At 48.5% G+C, this 15,973-nt stretch overlaps 5 protein-coding genes across 5 annotated transcripts; 2 read left to right on the forward strand and 3 right to left on the reverse strand.

Moving 5' to 3' along the window:
* Window positions 1-789: 789 nt before the first annotated feature.
* On the reverse strand, window positions 790-1,237 carry BC939DRAFT_433889 (uncharacterized protein; the record flags this gene model as incomplete). The annotated part of the gene is made up of 1 exon (XM_051553293.1): window positions 790-1,237. A coding segment is annotated over exon 1 (334 nt), but the record flags the coding sequence as incomplete, so codon positions are not given.
* Window positions 1,238-1,542: 305 nt separating this feature from the next.
* BC939DRAFT_2439 (uncharacterized protein) lies at window positions 1,543-3,644 on the reverse strand. The gene is made up of 3 exons (XM_051550949.1): window positions 3,313-3,644; window positions 2,022-2,071; window positions 1,543-1,915 (listed from the first exon to the last, which is right to left on the reverse strand). The coding sequence occupies exons 1-3, from the start codon at window positions 3,562-3,564 to the stop codon at window positions 1,831-1,833; spliced, it is 387 nt and encodes a 128-aa protein (XP_051417764.1). The 5' UTR covers window positions 3,565-3,644; the 3' UTR covers window positions 1,543-1,830.
* Window positions 3,645-4,555: 911 nt separating this feature from the next.
* On the forward strand, window positions 4,556-5,549 carry BC939DRAFT_433895 (ribosomal protein L34e-domain-containing protein; the record flags this gene model as incomplete). The annotated part of the gene is made up of 2 exons (XM_051553294.1): window positions 4,556-4,717; window positions 5,327-5,549. 2 exons carry the CDS (start codon window positions 4,559-4,561, stop codon window positions 5,546-5,548), a joined length of 381 nt encoding a protein of 126 aa, XP_051417765.1.
* Window positions 5,550-6,942: 1,393 nt separating this feature from the next.
* Window positions 6,943-9,917, forward strand: BC939DRAFT_2693 (amino acid permease-domain-containing protein). The gene is made up of 5 exons (XM_051551121.1): window positions 6,943-8,020; window positions 8,161-8,184; window positions 8,539-9,048; window positions 9,155-9,438; window positions 9,534-9,917. Exons 1-5 carry the CDS (start codon window positions 7,370-7,372, stop codon window positions 9,850-9,852), a joined length of 1,788 nt encoding a protein of 595 aa, XP_051417766.1. The 5' UTR covers window positions 6,943-7,369; the 3' UTR covers window positions 9,853-9,917.
* BC939DRAFT_433901 (SIT4 phosphatase-associated protein-domain-containing protein) lies at window positions 9,875-15,320 on the reverse strand. The gene is made up of 11 exons (XM_051553295.1): window positions 14,923-15,320; window positions 14,342-14,419; window positions 13,633-13,819; window positions 13,372-13,506; window positions 13,199-13,264; window positions 12,891-13,117; window positions 12,645-12,780; window positions 11,543-12,546; window positions 11,090-11,444; window positions 10,723-10,950; window positions 9,875-10,618 (listed from the first exon to the last, which is right to left on the reverse strand). The coding sequence occupies exons 1-11, from the start codon at window positions 15,060-15,062 to the stop codon at window positions 10,040-10,042; spliced, it is 3,135 nt and encodes a 1,044-aa protein (XP_051417767.1). The 5' UTR covers window positions 15,063-15,320; the 3' UTR covers window positions 9,875-10,039.
* Window positions 15,321-15,973: the final 653 nt, after the last annotated feature.

Raw genomic sequence — 15,973 nt, forward strand, 5'->3', positions numbered from 1 at the left:
TTTTTTTCTTTTGATGGCTGTTCCTGGCCGTTGTAGAGAATTGCGTAATGAGGGTAATACCGTATTTCAATGCAACAGGAATTGGAATAATCATGCACCCTGACCCGATCCCCTCTTTTTTAGCTGCTCAAAAGAATGCCGTTTGGTCCAACCACAGACAAAGAGCTCGCCTACACCTTGAACTCTTCAAACAAAGATGTGATGTTCAGGCTATTTCGGCTCTCAGCAATACACCAAACAACTAATAATAAAATGTGCATTGCAATTGAGCGAAGCTGCGCGCGCACGCACCAGCCAGGTTCCTTGCCGACAATCACTTCCCTCGCCGTGCTACCGATCAACCGACCCACCAACCAATCGGTCTAAATTGTTCAATACAGCACATGTGAAATGTAACTCAGGGGGAAAGGGGATGAGACGTAAGCAGGTACCACGAAACTTAAAAAATCCTGGCGCCAAAAACCATCCTCCCGTTCTTCATCCTTTCCTCGTATCGACACATGCGCACCCACCCACCGCGAGCCCCGGCAGGTCATTGGGCACTGGGACTGGGCATGGACATGGCCCGAATAAGATCGGCGATAAAATCATAAAGTAAGAAATAAAAGAGGACTTACCCAGCCGTCCTTTCGACGATGCGTTGTAATGATTCCAGTTCGCGCACTTGGTTCTGTTCACCGTAGGCAGCAACCATGGGATCAGTCCTAGTTTGAATCCGCATAAGCATAAAAAAAGCACGCACACATATGAATGTGATAAGCGTACGTGGAAGATTAGTCTAGACGTTTCATTACTCATTTTACTCATTCCCTGTGCACCGTGCCCTTATTTTTCACGTCATATTATTCGTTTGTTGCAAGCTGGGATTATTGGGGTATGTGTATTGTTTCGCAAAGGCGCAGAAAAGAGCAGTGCGATGGGCGGCGCGTGCACCTACCCTTCCCTCTTCTTCCGCAAAAGTGGTGTAAACAACCCTACTTCGGGCAAATCCTCCTGTGCTTGCTTCCCGCCCAAATAATCCTCTGCCATTGGTACAGCACCAGCAGGACAAAAAAAAACACAACAGCAACCAGATCCTATAAGGGCGGTGCATAAATAGTCTGTTCCAAGGCAATAAAAAGACGCCAGCCAACGCGCTGCACACATGCTGGATCATAGGGTCAAGCCCCATCCCAAAAGAAAACCTCCGCGCTGGAAAACAAACCGAGAACGAGTTTTTTTTTTTTTTTTTTTTTTTGGTGTTGTGGACAATCATGCAAGCGGCTCCTTAGAAAAGGGCCCTTTTTTTTCTTACTCCATATCAACAATAAAACAGACAGTCGACGAAAACAATAACCCGCTCTGCCGAAACAAATAGATCACGTCTTCTTAGTTCATGCCGCTCCCCTGTTATTTTTATATGTGTAATACGGCGAATGCCGCTAGCTCAACAACAGCTGATGGACACAAAGTCTATCATTGTCAACAGTTCAACTCATTCGCCCAAGACCCCTGTACCCGACTCTCTCGGCCGATGAGCTAGTGCCGATATTGTATCAATTCGATAATAGGACGAGTAGTGACCAGTTCTGTGTAATATAATGCACCACTCCACTATTTTCTGAACGAACAGCTCTTATGCAAAAAAAGAGAAAATAAAATAAAAAACGAAAACAGACAACAAATAAACCCATTCCTCATAGAAACATGGTATAAAAAAAGAAGGTATACAAATTGTGCGCAGACGCGCGCGCGTACCCGCGCATTTCTTCCACTCCCTCAAACATCATAGGCTCATTATTGTCGCCATGTTTATTTTCTCGATGTTCTATTTTATGCCCCATCCTCCTATCAATCGTGATAATTGTCAAACCCCCAATGGGACCTCTCCTCCCCAAACTCCTCTATGCCTCTTTTTTTTGTTTGCTTCCAAGCTCTTTTTGTGCATTTGTATTAATCGCGTCCTGTCGCGCTTTGAATTTTGGTTTTGTATACCAAAAATTACAAAAATAAAAACGAATGAATAAATGGCTTCAACTTACCCATAGGTACAAACAGCATGGCTCTCATTCAACAGACGGATCCGTTCAGCCTAAAAAAAACAGTGAGGAGGCGAAAGGGGGTTAGTTTTCTTGAACGGCTCTTTTTTTTTCTTAACTGCGTTGTGTTCGATATCATGTTTCTGGCTGATAAGGCAACCGCATAAAGGCAGTAGACCAGATCATTGTTTGAAGAGTAAGGAAGGAAAGCACGATAGAGACTGAGCATATGCAGCAAAGGGAAGGATAGAAGGGGATTCGCGGATGATCTAGTTTGGACCGATCACCATCCGAGGTCCTTATTCATGTAATCGAGCGCAGACCACTCAAGTCTTGGTCCGTGTGTTGCATGTGTAGCAAAAAGGCTAAACGCTCGTATCGCTCACGCGCAAGTGGTCCGTCATCGATGGCCCCCCTCTCCATAGAAATAACGCGATAAATCAGATAATCGGTTGAACAAGAACCACAAGGAAGAGTCCTGAGCAGCCCTGCGAGGGAAAAAATAATATGTGTGGTTGTGTAGATTTGCGTGCGGTGCATATTATTTTCCTCGTTGTCCAAAAGAAGTTCTTCCCGTCGGCTCCTCCTGTTTTACCAGCTTGTCAGAAATATGAAGTATTCGCTCTCCGATCCGCAAGTTGTTCAAAAAAGGAGATAGAAACAACGTACATAACATAAAAAATAGCAGTGAACAGGAGAGCAAAGCAGCAACGCAACGTTGTTTCTTGCTGTCTTTCTTGACTGAAAATGGATGGAGCTGCAAGTTCCTTTGCTAGCGGTTTTTTTTTTTACTTGTCTCGAATATGCTGGACGCACACTTCATATATACATAAAAGGGAGAGTGACAAATGGGCGGAGCAAGAAAGTAAGACATCACCACTCAGCGTGCCCTTCTTTTTCACTGGTGCGGGAGAGAATAAGGAGCACACAGACACACAGCACGCATCGCTGTGGAATAAGAAGAATGAGGACTCAGAATGTTTGAGCCAGGATCGAGGCGTCAGAGGGAGCCATACATAAACAGGTAGTATTGGCAGTGCTGGAGCGTGAGAGCACCAGTGCAGCAGTAGCCCTTTCCTCAGTGGTGGATTTCATGGAAAAAAATAAGCTGCAAAGGCTGATTTGGTCCAAGTCTGATGAGGGGAAAGGCATCTCGATCCCGCCGGCGAAAGGAGGGGGGAGGGGGATCGGTGTGCATGGCTGATGGCGCTAAAGTGCTGTGGGTGTGTGGGGGTAGTGTGCATAGACCACCTGAGGGAGGGCAGGGTTCTTTGTATTATTATTATTATTTTACCTCGTCGCGATCAGTGTGTTTGCTTCCACAGCAGCCCATAGTGAGTTGAAGAGAGTGGATGTGATGGCGAGAAAGAGGGGGTTGGGGGTAGCGGGGGATCGAATGAGAGGGATGGGATGGAAGTGAAGGGATGGGTGAGCTGGCGAAGTGGCACGGAAGCAGTATGGTGGAATGCAAGGCAGGAAAGTGAAGATGCAAGAGTAAGAATGAGAGGGAGAGGGAGGGAGAGAGGGAGAAGAGGTGGGGGAACATATTTTTGAGTTGCCACTTCAATTGATCACTCGTATCGGCTGTTCCCTGTGTTGCTGCAGTTTGCAGTTGCTGCGAAGTGCTTTGTTTGCACGCGATGACACGCAGCAGCAGCAGGCGACAGGGGGATGACCATGTTGTACTATCGATGACAGCATTAAGCCTCACTTACATTCTCCTCTCTCCCTTTCTCTGGCGCATTCCTGGCCGTCCTTGCCTTCTATAGCACCAGCTAGAGCCGTGCATGTTGTCGAGATGATACTGAAAAAGACGACTGTCGAAGAAACTAAAAGGGAAGGCGCCGCTGAGGTCAATTGAAAGCAAAGACCAGCACAAGTTCCAGAGGAATAAAGTACTTGACTCAACTGTTCCTAGCCTGTTCGACGTCTGTGCATCCTTTGGCTTATACGCAGAGAGCGCGCGCCTACTCCATAGTTCCAATCCGCTATTTCCAAGCAACATTCAGTAAATCCTCGTATATACCCTTAATAGTCTCACTCAACTGTATTTTATGGTAGGCTTTCAGTACCCAAATGGATCTCCCTCTATCCATTTAGTAATTTTACAGGTGCGGAGGAATCGCAGTCAAAATGGAATGGATGGTCCCCCATCGATCGATACATCGGCACACAAGGCGGAAGACATCCATCCATACATCGCAACAATATCATCAATGAAGCGCCGATCCGGGATCAACAATTATTTTGTTCGCGCTAAAGTCTTGATGGCCTTCAGGAGGACTAGTTTGGGTCTGTCAATCAGCATCAGCATCTATTGATCACGATGTCATGCTGGAGCTCTAGTCAGCCTTGGACGAACAGGTCCTCATTCAGCACCAGTGGAGAGCTCCGGAATAACAGAGAAGAAATACTCAAGGACCGACTCTACGCTGCTATATCAGGACACTTTGACGGACTTTTACAGGCACCTGTAAACCAGCAGTGTCGCTAACGAAGGAACCCTTGTCTTTCGTATCCAACTGCGACTCTTATAGAAGATGGCTCAGCGTCTCACTTACCGCCGTCGTTTGTCGTACAACACCAAGTCCAACAGGACTCGCGTCGTCAAGACCCCCGGTGGTCGCTTGACTTGGCTCTATGAGAAGAAGCCCGGTACCGCCCCCAAGTGCGGTGACTGCGGTGTCGCTCTCCCCGGTGTAAGTCGGCGGAACCATGGATGTAGAAGGAACTCAGGAAATTGACAGGAAAAGCCGTAGAGTGTGTAAAAGGGTCTTGTAGCGACACAGGACGTATGTCGGGTCAAGGAATGAAGTTTTGGGGGAGGAGACATCAGGAAAGGCAATGGGGTTCAGCAAGGAGGAATCCCGATCAGCTTGTTGCCACCGCCAAAGTTCCGCGCTCGCATAATGGCTCAAGTAGGCTATCGACAGCAAGCGACTATTAGAAAAGTTTGCAGCAGCAACAAGAACACCAGTATCACTTTTCGGAGTCCATTGTTCAGTACCTGCACGCAAACAGAACATGTGGTTATGGCTCTGTCAGGGTTCTTGGACCGTTGCAACAATACTTCAACATCTATGACAGGATACGCGTTCGCTAATTGTACTTTCCGTCTGTGCTTTCGAGACAATTATCGGATTATCACTCAACATGTGCAGGAACAAGTGGATCACGACTGAACAGTGTTTTCGCCTTGCTGGAGCGAGCCCTGCAGCACACCCAATCATATCCTACTTGGAAGAAAGAACGCCTGTTTCTAACGAAAAATATCTCGATCTGTCTTCCTCAATTACAACGACATTTAGGTCCCTGCTCTCCGCCCTACTGAGTACGCTCGCATCTCCCGTCGCCAGAAGACCGTCAACCGTGCCTACGGTGGTTCCCGCTGCGCCAACTGCGTCCGTGACAGAATCGTCCGCGCTTTCTTGATTGAGGAGCAGAAGATCGTCAAGAAGGTCATCAAGGCCCAGGCTAAGAACGCTAAGCCCGTCAAGGCTGCCAAGGCTCCCAAGAAGGCTTCCAAGTAAAAATAAAATAAAAAGAAAAAGGAACGGATTTAAGGGACGACCACATATCCGCGGTCACTGCAAGCAAAAAAAGAAAGCGCCTTTCAATAAAACTGTTTGTCTGTCTTCTGTCATTCATTGGGAAACGATATGTTGATTGAAGAGGATGTAGGATCAATGACTGGGTGCATGGTGCATGGTGTATGGTATGCCCATATTTTTAGAAGCGCAAGGTGCTCTCGTTGCCACGGCAACTTACATGCAGGGAGAGACACACAGCAAAGACGCTTCAAATCCTTCCGAAATGTGGAATGTAACACAATGCGCTTACATGTCACTCTTCATTAGACGCGTGTTATTTGCGTGGACATCTGTAGCGACTGGGTTCCCGGATTCTGGCTAGAGGCACGGCAGCGAGAGAGTGCATTCGTGGACCAATTGCTCTGCGCTTCGACTGATGTCTGTATTCCCGCACTAGGCTCAAATAACGGCGGCGGAACTTCTTCTCTTTGATATAAAGCGACGGATCGTTCGCGACCTATCTTCAATTTCATCTCCTCGCCAGCCGTCCACGCAACGCCCATTGCTCTTTTTATTATTATTCAGCTCTCTCGCTCCCAACACACCATTTAGGGTGAAAGCCGATGTCCTCGGCACGTACCACATCTTTGTATTTTTTTTTGTACCTTCACCTGTGCATCGGGAGGGTACGGATACCGTCAAAGGCATCGACGGTTCCGAATAGTACCCTCATCGCCAGTTCTCGAGGGCCTCAGCAAAAACGGCCCTTACATTGAACTAAGAAAGCAACAACTACACTGCATCCCGACGACACCTCGGTACAAAACAAGCGTTGTATCGCACGCGTCGCGACCCAGAGCAAGTCGATGTGGTCCGAGTCTTTCAATCGCCATTGAACTCACCATGTTCACAACTTGACTCAATAATGCGCTTATAATCTTGTGCGTTAGGCGTTCGTTCGACTAAGAATTAGATGTTTGCACTCTTGTGCGAAAGGCGCACGCAAGCGTCTGCGATCGCGAGAAGCAAATGGCTTTGTCTTCACCAACAACGAGCCCTTCTACTGAGCCAACTGGCGATGATTCGGCCATATTGGTGTATTCCTCCCCGGAGCACCATGTCCCAATGCCCGACTAACTGAATAGGTGGAAGTTTTAGCTCCTTGGTCGGGACTATGTCATCAAGTCGCTGAAGTTCTCCAGCAATCTGCTTCTTGGGACTTGCAGCCAATAGCAGCTAGAGCAAGCAGTGTCAATTGAAGGTTCTCAGCACGAAGTTGGATGCCTTCGAGCGCACTTTGTTGAGTGGAATGTGACTATCGCTCATTCATCCACCCTCTCTTCCCGGGTCTCTATAGGGTCGTCCTGCGCTGGGACCTCCTGTTCGGGATACCTGCCGCAATAGCCATAAATCCATGGGACTTGGACGATGGCATCATTGACTCTCCTTACGATCCAAAGAGAGTATTGGGGATGGTAGCAGCAGATCGCACAGTCGGCGTTACTGCCGCGTCACCTTGAATTAGTAGTAAACTAAGGACTGTTGGCATTGATCCACTCAGGACCAGTGCTGGGCTCCCAGTCCTCTCTGCCTGCATTGGTAGGAAACTGTGATCTCCGCTTTACTTAAAGTTGGTCCGCTTCCTCTTTCTTGAACCCATCCTCTTCTTTACTCCCTCGCCCCTCGTCAAGGTCCAACAGCAAACCCGCAGGAACAACGGGAAACTGAACCCCGCCGCCGTCGTCTTTCATCTCAGGACACAACCGACATATCACAACCAGGAGTGGCCAGTCCTTTTCTCTCACATACACATACAACTACATGTTGTCCAACGACCCCGACAAGGGTGATCCCTTCAACCGGGACAACTCGCTCGAGCTCGACCGCCTGGACCAGACACTAGCGCACCGGTACCAAATCGATCCCCTCTCGGATTCGTCCGACAACGACGAGGACGACCTCGAGGGCGTGGACGAGCACCAGACCCTGACAGGGAGCAATAACAAGGGCGGAAAGGAATCATTACAGAAGCATCATCTCCATCCGGATGCATCTCATCATCCCAACCCTGCGTCCTCACACCATCGCACAGAACTCGAAGGCGACAACGATACGGATACGATTGATGTCCACATCATCCCCCTCTCCTCCTCCGAAGCCATTGACCGTGAACGGGGCGACCTCCAGAAGAATGTCACCTTCAGCAATGGCCTTACCCTGGTTGTTGGCATCATCATTGGGTCCGGTATCTTTGCCTCCCCAGGTCCCGTTCTGGCCTACTCCAAATCCGTTGGTGTCTCGCTGATCATCTGGTTCGTATCAGGACTGCTGGCGTTTGCGGGATCGTTATGTTATGCAGAGCTCGGAAGTGCGATGCCGAGTTCTGGAGGTGGTGAGCATGCATATTTGAACCATGCTTTCGGCAGTCTACCTGCGTTCCTGTTCAGCTGGACTTCAATTGCACTGTTGAAGGTAAATAAGAAGACCCTCACCTATGGATTGGTGCCCAAGTGGGAGGTGGTGGTGATAGGCATTGGTTGAATGAAACCGTTTAAGCTGATCCTCCTTTTTTCTCTCTCTCTGTTTTCCCTTTGATTTCTGTTCTTCTTCAGCCGGCAGGAAATGCAATTATCTGTGTAGGTTCCCATTAATTCTTTTGGTGCTGAAATCGGCTATGAGGACTGAAGCAATTGCATAGAACGCATGGACTTGGCGACGAGCGATCAGACAACGCAAGGATTCTGAAGCAGGAGAATGGGATTGCTGGACCAAAGAGGACAGGGGGAAAAAGCTATCGAAAAATCATAGCATTCTCCTTCCCGAGACTCAGACTAGCACGACTTTTTTTTTTTTTTTTTTTTTTTTTTTTTTTTTTTTTTGGAAGCAACTGCTGTATATTCACCCAGGATGGTCGGTGGATATTGAGCAACCAAAGTACTGATCTCGGCACAATCGACATCTTTCTGGGGGGGAAAATACCCAATCTATAGGTCGTCTTTGCAGAATATGTCACCAACATCATTGCTCAATCCGCCTGGGACCCCACACAGCCGATGCGCCACTGGTCCAACAAACTGATCGGCGTGGCCTGTGTCGTCGTCCTCTCTGGACTCAACTCTCTCAGCGTCTCACTGGGCACACGGATCCAGGATGTCTTCACGTTCATGAAGGTCGTCACACTCTTGGTCATCGGTATCACCGGCGTCGTCGTCCTGGCCCAAAAGACGCTCTCGAGCCATAACTTTGACCACGCATTCGAAGGCGAGACCCAACCGAGTCTTGGGGACATTGCCCTGGGGCTCTATTCGGGACTGTGGGCGTACGATGGCTGGAATAACTTGAACTATGTGTCGACAGAGATGAAGAACCCGACGAAGGATCTGCCGAGGGTCATCTTTGCGGGTGTGCCGATCGTGATTATTTTCTACCTGTTGGCGAACACTGCATATTATGCGGTACTGCCACAGGCGACTGTCATGAGCACCAACACTGTGGCGATTGTGAGTGCCATCCTGACAGTATTATTATTTTTTGTTATTATTATTATTTCTATCTTTTTGCATATTCAAACAAGCTGACTCGTCTATGTACATCTTCTTCCTATAGGATTTTGGAAAACAGATGTTCGGGAACACGGGCGGCGTGCTGTTTGCGATCTGTGTGGCCTGTAGTTGTTTTGGCGCCGCCAACGGATCGATCTTCACGGGCGCCCGCGTCATCTACGCCTCAGCGCGCGAGGGCTATCTCCCAAAGATATTTGGCAAGGTCCACGAGAAGCGCAAGACACCCATCGCGGCCCTGGCTCTTCAGGCCGTCATGACTTCTATCATGATCCTCGGCGGAACCTTCTCAACCCTCGTAAATTTCTATTCCGTCGCCGCTTGGCTCTTGTAAGTCAAAGTACCGTGAACGGAACTGAATCGCTCGACCATCGTTATCAAAAATTGCAGTGTCTGATGGGGGGGGGGGGGTTTTTTTTTCATAGCTATCTGAGCAGCATTCTCGGACTGATCTACCTGCGTTACCACGAACCCAATCTGAAGCGGCCCTTCCGGGTATGGACCATCGTCCCCATAATGTTCACCTTCTTGGGTCTCTTCCTGTTCCTCATGCCCTTTGTCAAGGCTCCGCTCGAGTCCAGTCTTGCGATGGTCATTGTCCTCGCAGGACTACCGCTCTGGGTCCTCAAGGAACTCGTTTCCGGCAACAAGGGCACGCGGTGGCTGGACCTCAAATCAAAAGTCATGTATTCTTTAGGCTTCCAACCCTCCGGCGGACGGCATGAGCGTCTGGTCGGCCATTGATACCGTTCATCTTCATCCTCATAAAAAAAAAAAAAAAAAAAGGCATAATAATAAACACAGATAGAATCGAATACGACCTCATCTGTGTATGTTTCTTGCTGTTGTATTTTGATTTTTGATCGGGGTTCGTCAGTAAAAAGAAAAAAAATGCGTCTTGTCTAATGAGTTTAAAAAAATAAATAAATCCCTAATCCTTCTTCTCAACATGCTCTTGGTCCTTCGCATCTGCTGCTGCTGCTGCAGTGGAAGAATCAGCTGTGTCTGCCTCCTCGAGCTTGGGCACATCGTGAACCACGGGTGCCAAAGATACGGGTTCCATTTCCTTAGCTGCATCACCTTCTTTAGGCTGCTCCTTCTGGGTCTGCTCGGCTGTCTCACTCGCAGTCTCGAAACCATCGTTGGTCAGCGTCACAGGCTCCATTGCAATCTCATTTGCCGCTGTCGTCGACTCTGTAGCAACACTACTTGACGATGACGATGACGCTGATGCCTTTGCTGATGCTGATGGCTCCTCGAAACTGTCGCCGAAGGGGTCTACCTCATTCTGACCAGGAGTATCCAAATGTGCTGTTGACGTTGACGCTTCGGCGGCCTTGGGGTCTACACTGAATGGTGGGAAATCAAAGTCGTCCTTGCCGTCCTCCTCAGCCGTCTTGAACTCTGTGAATCCATCCTGGAAGTCCTCCGACCAATCCGTCAGTGTAGCACTAAACTGTGTAGCAGGACCCAGCTCTGATACTTTAGAATCTCCAAACGTATTGGGCCACTAAAAAAATACCCAGGCAATATCGAGATCCAAAGGTCTTGGTCAGTACATTTAGAAAACAATTGATAAATATCCATGTTGGGAAAGATTACCCCTCCACCTACGGGTGAGTTCCAAGTCTCCTCATCTACGCCTTCATCATCATCACTGTCGTCAAAGTCCACGGTGTGCCTGTTTCCGAATGGATCCTCCAGACTCGACACGGCCGCAGCCGCGGCAGCACGACGCCTCTCAAAGTCCGTGTCCGTGCCATATTCGCCAATCCAGTTACCCTCCTCGTCATCCTCATCCTCATCAGACGATCCAAATTTCTCTGGCAGGTTGTTGGTGATCTGTTGACTCAAATAACGCGCAAACTTTCGAACGTTAAAAAGGTAAGGATAGGAAGTGGGTTTCGGTTCGCATGAGCGTCAATTCTCAAAGGCGTGACTCAAAGAAAAATAACAAATCAGAGATGAAAAAGACGATTACCTGATCACTGGCGACGTCGCCTTCATGGCCCACACCAATCTCTCCGCCTAGGAAGCCGCTGTTGCTGCCGTAATCATCTCCATGATCATCCAGAAAGTCGTCATCATGGACATCATCGAGCGACTTATGCGGCTCCATCATGTTGGGACGGCTTCCTCCAAGGACCTGAGCATCGCGCTCCTTGGTCTCCTTCAACACCTTAGAGACATAGTTCCACCAGTCCTCCAGGTCGATGAACTCGTAGAGCATTGGCAGCAAGGAAGTCTGCGAATACAGTTCCAGCAGCTTGACAGTTTCGTCCGCAATGTACGTCAAATGTCCCATGTATCCGAGACGAACGCCTTTGGGCTGAGCACTGTTGGATGGAAAACAAGGAGACAGAACCGTTAGAGCCAGAAGAAAATAGCATAAAAATTTTAAGCACAGTCTATACACTCAAACGTGGAAGCATACCACTCATGATCGCACAAGCGCTGAGCATCAGTAATGCGCTTTGTCAATTGTCCATCCTTGAAGATCGAAATTGTCAATCTCCTATTCCAGCCCTCCGTAACACCTTGGTCAGCCTTTGGTGGAATATATGTTCCGTCGATATCAGGACGTCCGATATCGCCCATAGGTCGGTGGAACACTTGATGGACCATGTCATAGACAACCGTATGCAGAAAGTTGTTCCATGGGAACTGGAAAAAGAGGTCGAAACATGTGGGGATGATGCGATGATCGACAAACTGCATCTTCAGGAAATCGCCCACGGGTATCGAAACATCGCCTTGAGGTGTGGTTCCTGAGGTTGCGGCGGTACTATCGTTGACAGGAGAGGTTGTAGATGACTCAACTGGTGGAGAAGGCGAGGCTCTGGGCGTAGCTTGGTCGTCCAGTTCCAATGAAGATGTTGCCTGCTCCAGCTGTGCGATGTCGCTTTTAACTTCTGTTGATGGTGCTGGCTGCTCACTTTGTGCTGTGTCGTTCGACTTCGCCTCCCCTTTGTTATCCGCTGTAGGTTCCTTGAGCTCTTCACCATTTTCTTTGACAGGCTCGGCAACAGATTCCTTGTCATCGGCAGCCGTGGCCTTGATGGGGTCGGATTCGACCTTGGATGCGTCGGCATCATCTGTGTTTGATTCTTTGGAAGTCTCTACGGTGGACTCCGTGCTCTCAGTAGCTCTGATCTTTCCAGTCTCCAAATCCTCCTTGACAGAATTCTCGCCGTCGGTGGTTGAAGACTTGATAGCCTCCATCTCCTCCTTGACAGTCTGAGAGTGCTGCACGATCGGTTGGTCGGCTGAGACAGTGGGAATTTTAATGGTTCCATCGGCAGAGACAGAGATGATGGGTTGAGAATTCAATACCGCCATGTTGGAGCAATGAAGTAGCTCTGCAAACATCTCGCAAATCTTCAGTCGTTCAAATCCTAGTGGAACCTGCTTTCCGATAGATGTCTCGATAGGACCAGTCTAGATTTTGTATATATAAGATGATAAGCACGTTAGTCAACATAACTAAGGTAAAGTCATGCGCTGCAATGGTATGGCAATGGATGGCAAAAGCTCACCACTGATCTTGGCACAACGAGCAAACCCTTGAAGTCCTCAATCCTAGAAGCTAGCACCTTCAGCAAGTCGCTAAGGTCCACGGCCTCCCGAATAGTCTCTGTTGAGTTTGGCGGAAGAGGCTCGACATCATAGTCGCTAGTGGCGAGAAAGAAAATATGAAAGAAAGTATGAAAGTACATAAAGACCGTGTTGGTTATCCATTCTAAATGTCTTCAAACGACTCGTTAGTTCTCCTTTGTCATTACCTGTTGTTTCTTCGGATCAATTCGATAAAAATGGTGACGCCATTGATAAGCGTTGAGGTTGAGAAGGGAGCATTGCGGTCCAACATGAAGCCGACAAGCTTGTCTACAATCACTTCGCTCTTCAGTTCACCAATCAGCACATTCATCCCGATAGAGGGTTGTTCAGGGTGCGAAGACTGTGAGATCGCAATAATGTCCAGCAATACTTGCGACGCAACCGAATGAACCTATAATCAGGTGGTGGGTTAGTTATCTATTGTTCATACTTTATAACAATCGTCGTTGTCAACCGAGCAGTTGTAATATACCTCCGCATCAAGGTTGGGGTCCAATCGGTCCACCAGCCATGGCATCAAGCCTTGCTCGCTCAACCACTACGGAGATGTTGAAAATACAAAGAGGTATTGCACGCAGTCAGAACAAAGAGTAACAGAAATAGAACCATAATTCCCAGTAGTGTAACACTGATACGAATCCGCACCTCGACAGTTCCTTTGCCCCCTGGCGATTCCTCCATGCTGATAATCTTAAGGAGAAGGTCCATGATTGAAGAGGTAGACATATGCAGGAGCAGCTTGGAGACAACATCTGGCTGCGACTTGATGAATTCCAACATCTGTATATGAAAAATTTGTGGAACAACGGTGGTCAGTAAGTAGGCACTGGAAAGGCGAGCGTGTCCGATGGCTCCCAATGCGTAACAGTCCGGCTTCAGTGCCAATTGCTCCACTCTCTGACATACCTCTGAAGTCTTCTTCATAAGAAAGACACTGATCACTTTGGCAAAGTAGCTGGCCTGCACAGGGTTCAGGGGAGGGGGTCGATCCAGGAACTCCCAGAACTTGACCAGCATATCAATATTCGACAGCGCCGACTCGAAGATGGCCCAGACCTCGCATGCAATCACCTCGCAGGCAATGAACGGATACCTACGAGGTAAGCAAATAATATCAGCACGTGTTCAAATTCGGCTGTGCTGCGCAACCATACTGGAGGTCAAGATAAGTGGTTCGGGTGCTCTTCTATCCACGGCATGGCCTGTGGTGCTGCAAGTCTATGTGGTTAATTGATTGCTCACAGCTATGGCTCCTTATTTCATTTGCAACCCACATGGATGTGTCGCATGCCCCTGCAGCCCATCTCATCTCTTTTATCCCCATCATATTGCTTTGTTTTTGTTGTTATTATTTTTTTGTTCATGTCTTGTGCCACAGAGAAAGAAAACATGGTCCTGCAACTGTGTGAGCGAGTGTCCACGCTGGGATGGTCCATAAAGTTCCCTTGGTGGTGTTTATTATTGCGCTCGTCATCCTGTGTTTAGTGTTTTCTGTGCCAATCCTCTCCCGAGTCGAAAATCCATCGGGCGACGTAATCACGCTACAAAAAGCGTATTGTTTCTCCTGCAAGCATGAGCGCGAGCATGTGGTATTCTTCTGCTTCGAGCGACTTACTTGAACCGTGCACGGTCTTCGAGATCATCGCTAATGATATAACTCAGCAGCTGTTGAAGAACCGCTGGGTCGCGCAGACTATATCAATAGATAGGGAGGCAAACAGACAGGGAAAAAGTCAGTTCCTGAAAACCACGCAGCGGTATCAATCTCGTGGATGTATCCTACGTATAACGCCAATAAGCTGTTGGCTCTCCGGTTGGTTGCCGTGGTATCTTTTTGCAGGGTCCTGTGATTCACTGCGGGATCCAAGTGTGAAGGCGCAGACGAGGTCTGAACAGTGTGGACTCGTCTGTACCTCCACCCACTGCGTCCAACGAGAGTCCACTGGGTCCTGCGGAAGTAGTGCCTGGACATGCAATGCACTTATCCACTCCATTCCTGTATCATACGGTCTCGGCTTCAATTTTCCCATAACAGTCGGCTCCTGCCACTCCCATATTGAGTGGAGTCAATAAGACAAAGCAAGGTCCGCGTTGGCGTATGTCACGCAGAGCTGACCGAGGTCTGAAAGAACAAAAGAGGATAAAACGACGCTGTTTGCAGGAGAAAAAAAGGGAAGGATAGGTAGGTTTGCGTACTATTCGATGAGCCTTGGGTTCTGTGCCTTGCATTCCTGGATCAGATCATCCTGTTCCAGCAATTCTTCAAGTGAGACGTTTCCGCTCTCAAGGAGATGGTCGATAACCGAGGCATTCTGGTGGCCGAAGCGCCAATACATTACGACGTTTTGGATGGAGAAAAGAAAGGGTAAGGGAGTGTTGTGATGCAGAGACGTATGCTATTGGGATGCCAAGATGCTTAAAAGAGAGTAAAGAGAGTCAATGAAAAGATGAAGAGATTTCAGAGCATTCGTTACAAAGAGGCAGGAAGAAGAGAGGAATGTATTTTGCGATCGAAAGGTGGATGCAGACGAACGCACAATACAATCAAGAAGAAAGGGAGAGGTTGAAGGGGTGGAAAAAGAAAAAGAAAAGGGAGAAGTGGGAATCGAATATCATTCAAGGCACACTTCCCCGTTTCTTTTCCTTCTGCTGGTTGGCTGCACGGGACAGAGGCACACTCGAGCCATGGCCGCCTATCCACCCATGATATCCACACGTCCATCCCAGCTGAAGTCCTACTATGGCTGCACGAAACACATGTTCGGTCCCTCAATGGATCGCCAGTTTTCTTTCTAGGTCTTTTAGCTGTAACCAAGACTCGACGGCAACTGCAGCCCTGGCAAAGGGAAACGTGCAATTGCCACCAATTTATATTTCTTAACTCTTCACATGCGACATCCTCCCGCTATGCAGACAGCTATTGGGGAGCAATTGAGGCAGCTGAGCAGCAATTGAGGCAGCAGCTGAGCAGCAATTGAGGCAGCAGCTGAGCAGCAACTGAATGGAGCTTTGTTTTTTTGCTAGCCTGCTGTCAGTGTATCGGTTTTATTACTTTCCCTGTACCTGAACACCTGTCGTTGAGTGCTTTCTATTATAAATACACCCACCACCTTTCCCCCTCGGCCCCGCTATGGTTTTCTGGCGACCGTGGCATTGAGAGATGGATCTGATACATGTCTGGAGGAGATCCACATGCATACCCCAACCAGATGGTCAATTAGTCGCGGTCAGGCTGGAGATAGGAAGA

Source organism: Gamsiella multidivaricata (assembly GCF_025024155.1).
Source record: "Gamsiella multidivaricata strain RSA 2152 chromosome Unknown BC939scaffold_1, whole genome shotgun sequence".
NCBI classification, from domain to species: domain Eukaryota; kingdom Fungi; phylum Mortierellomycota; class Mortierellomycetes; order Mortierellales; family Mortierellaceae; genus Gamsiella; species Gamsiella multidivaricata.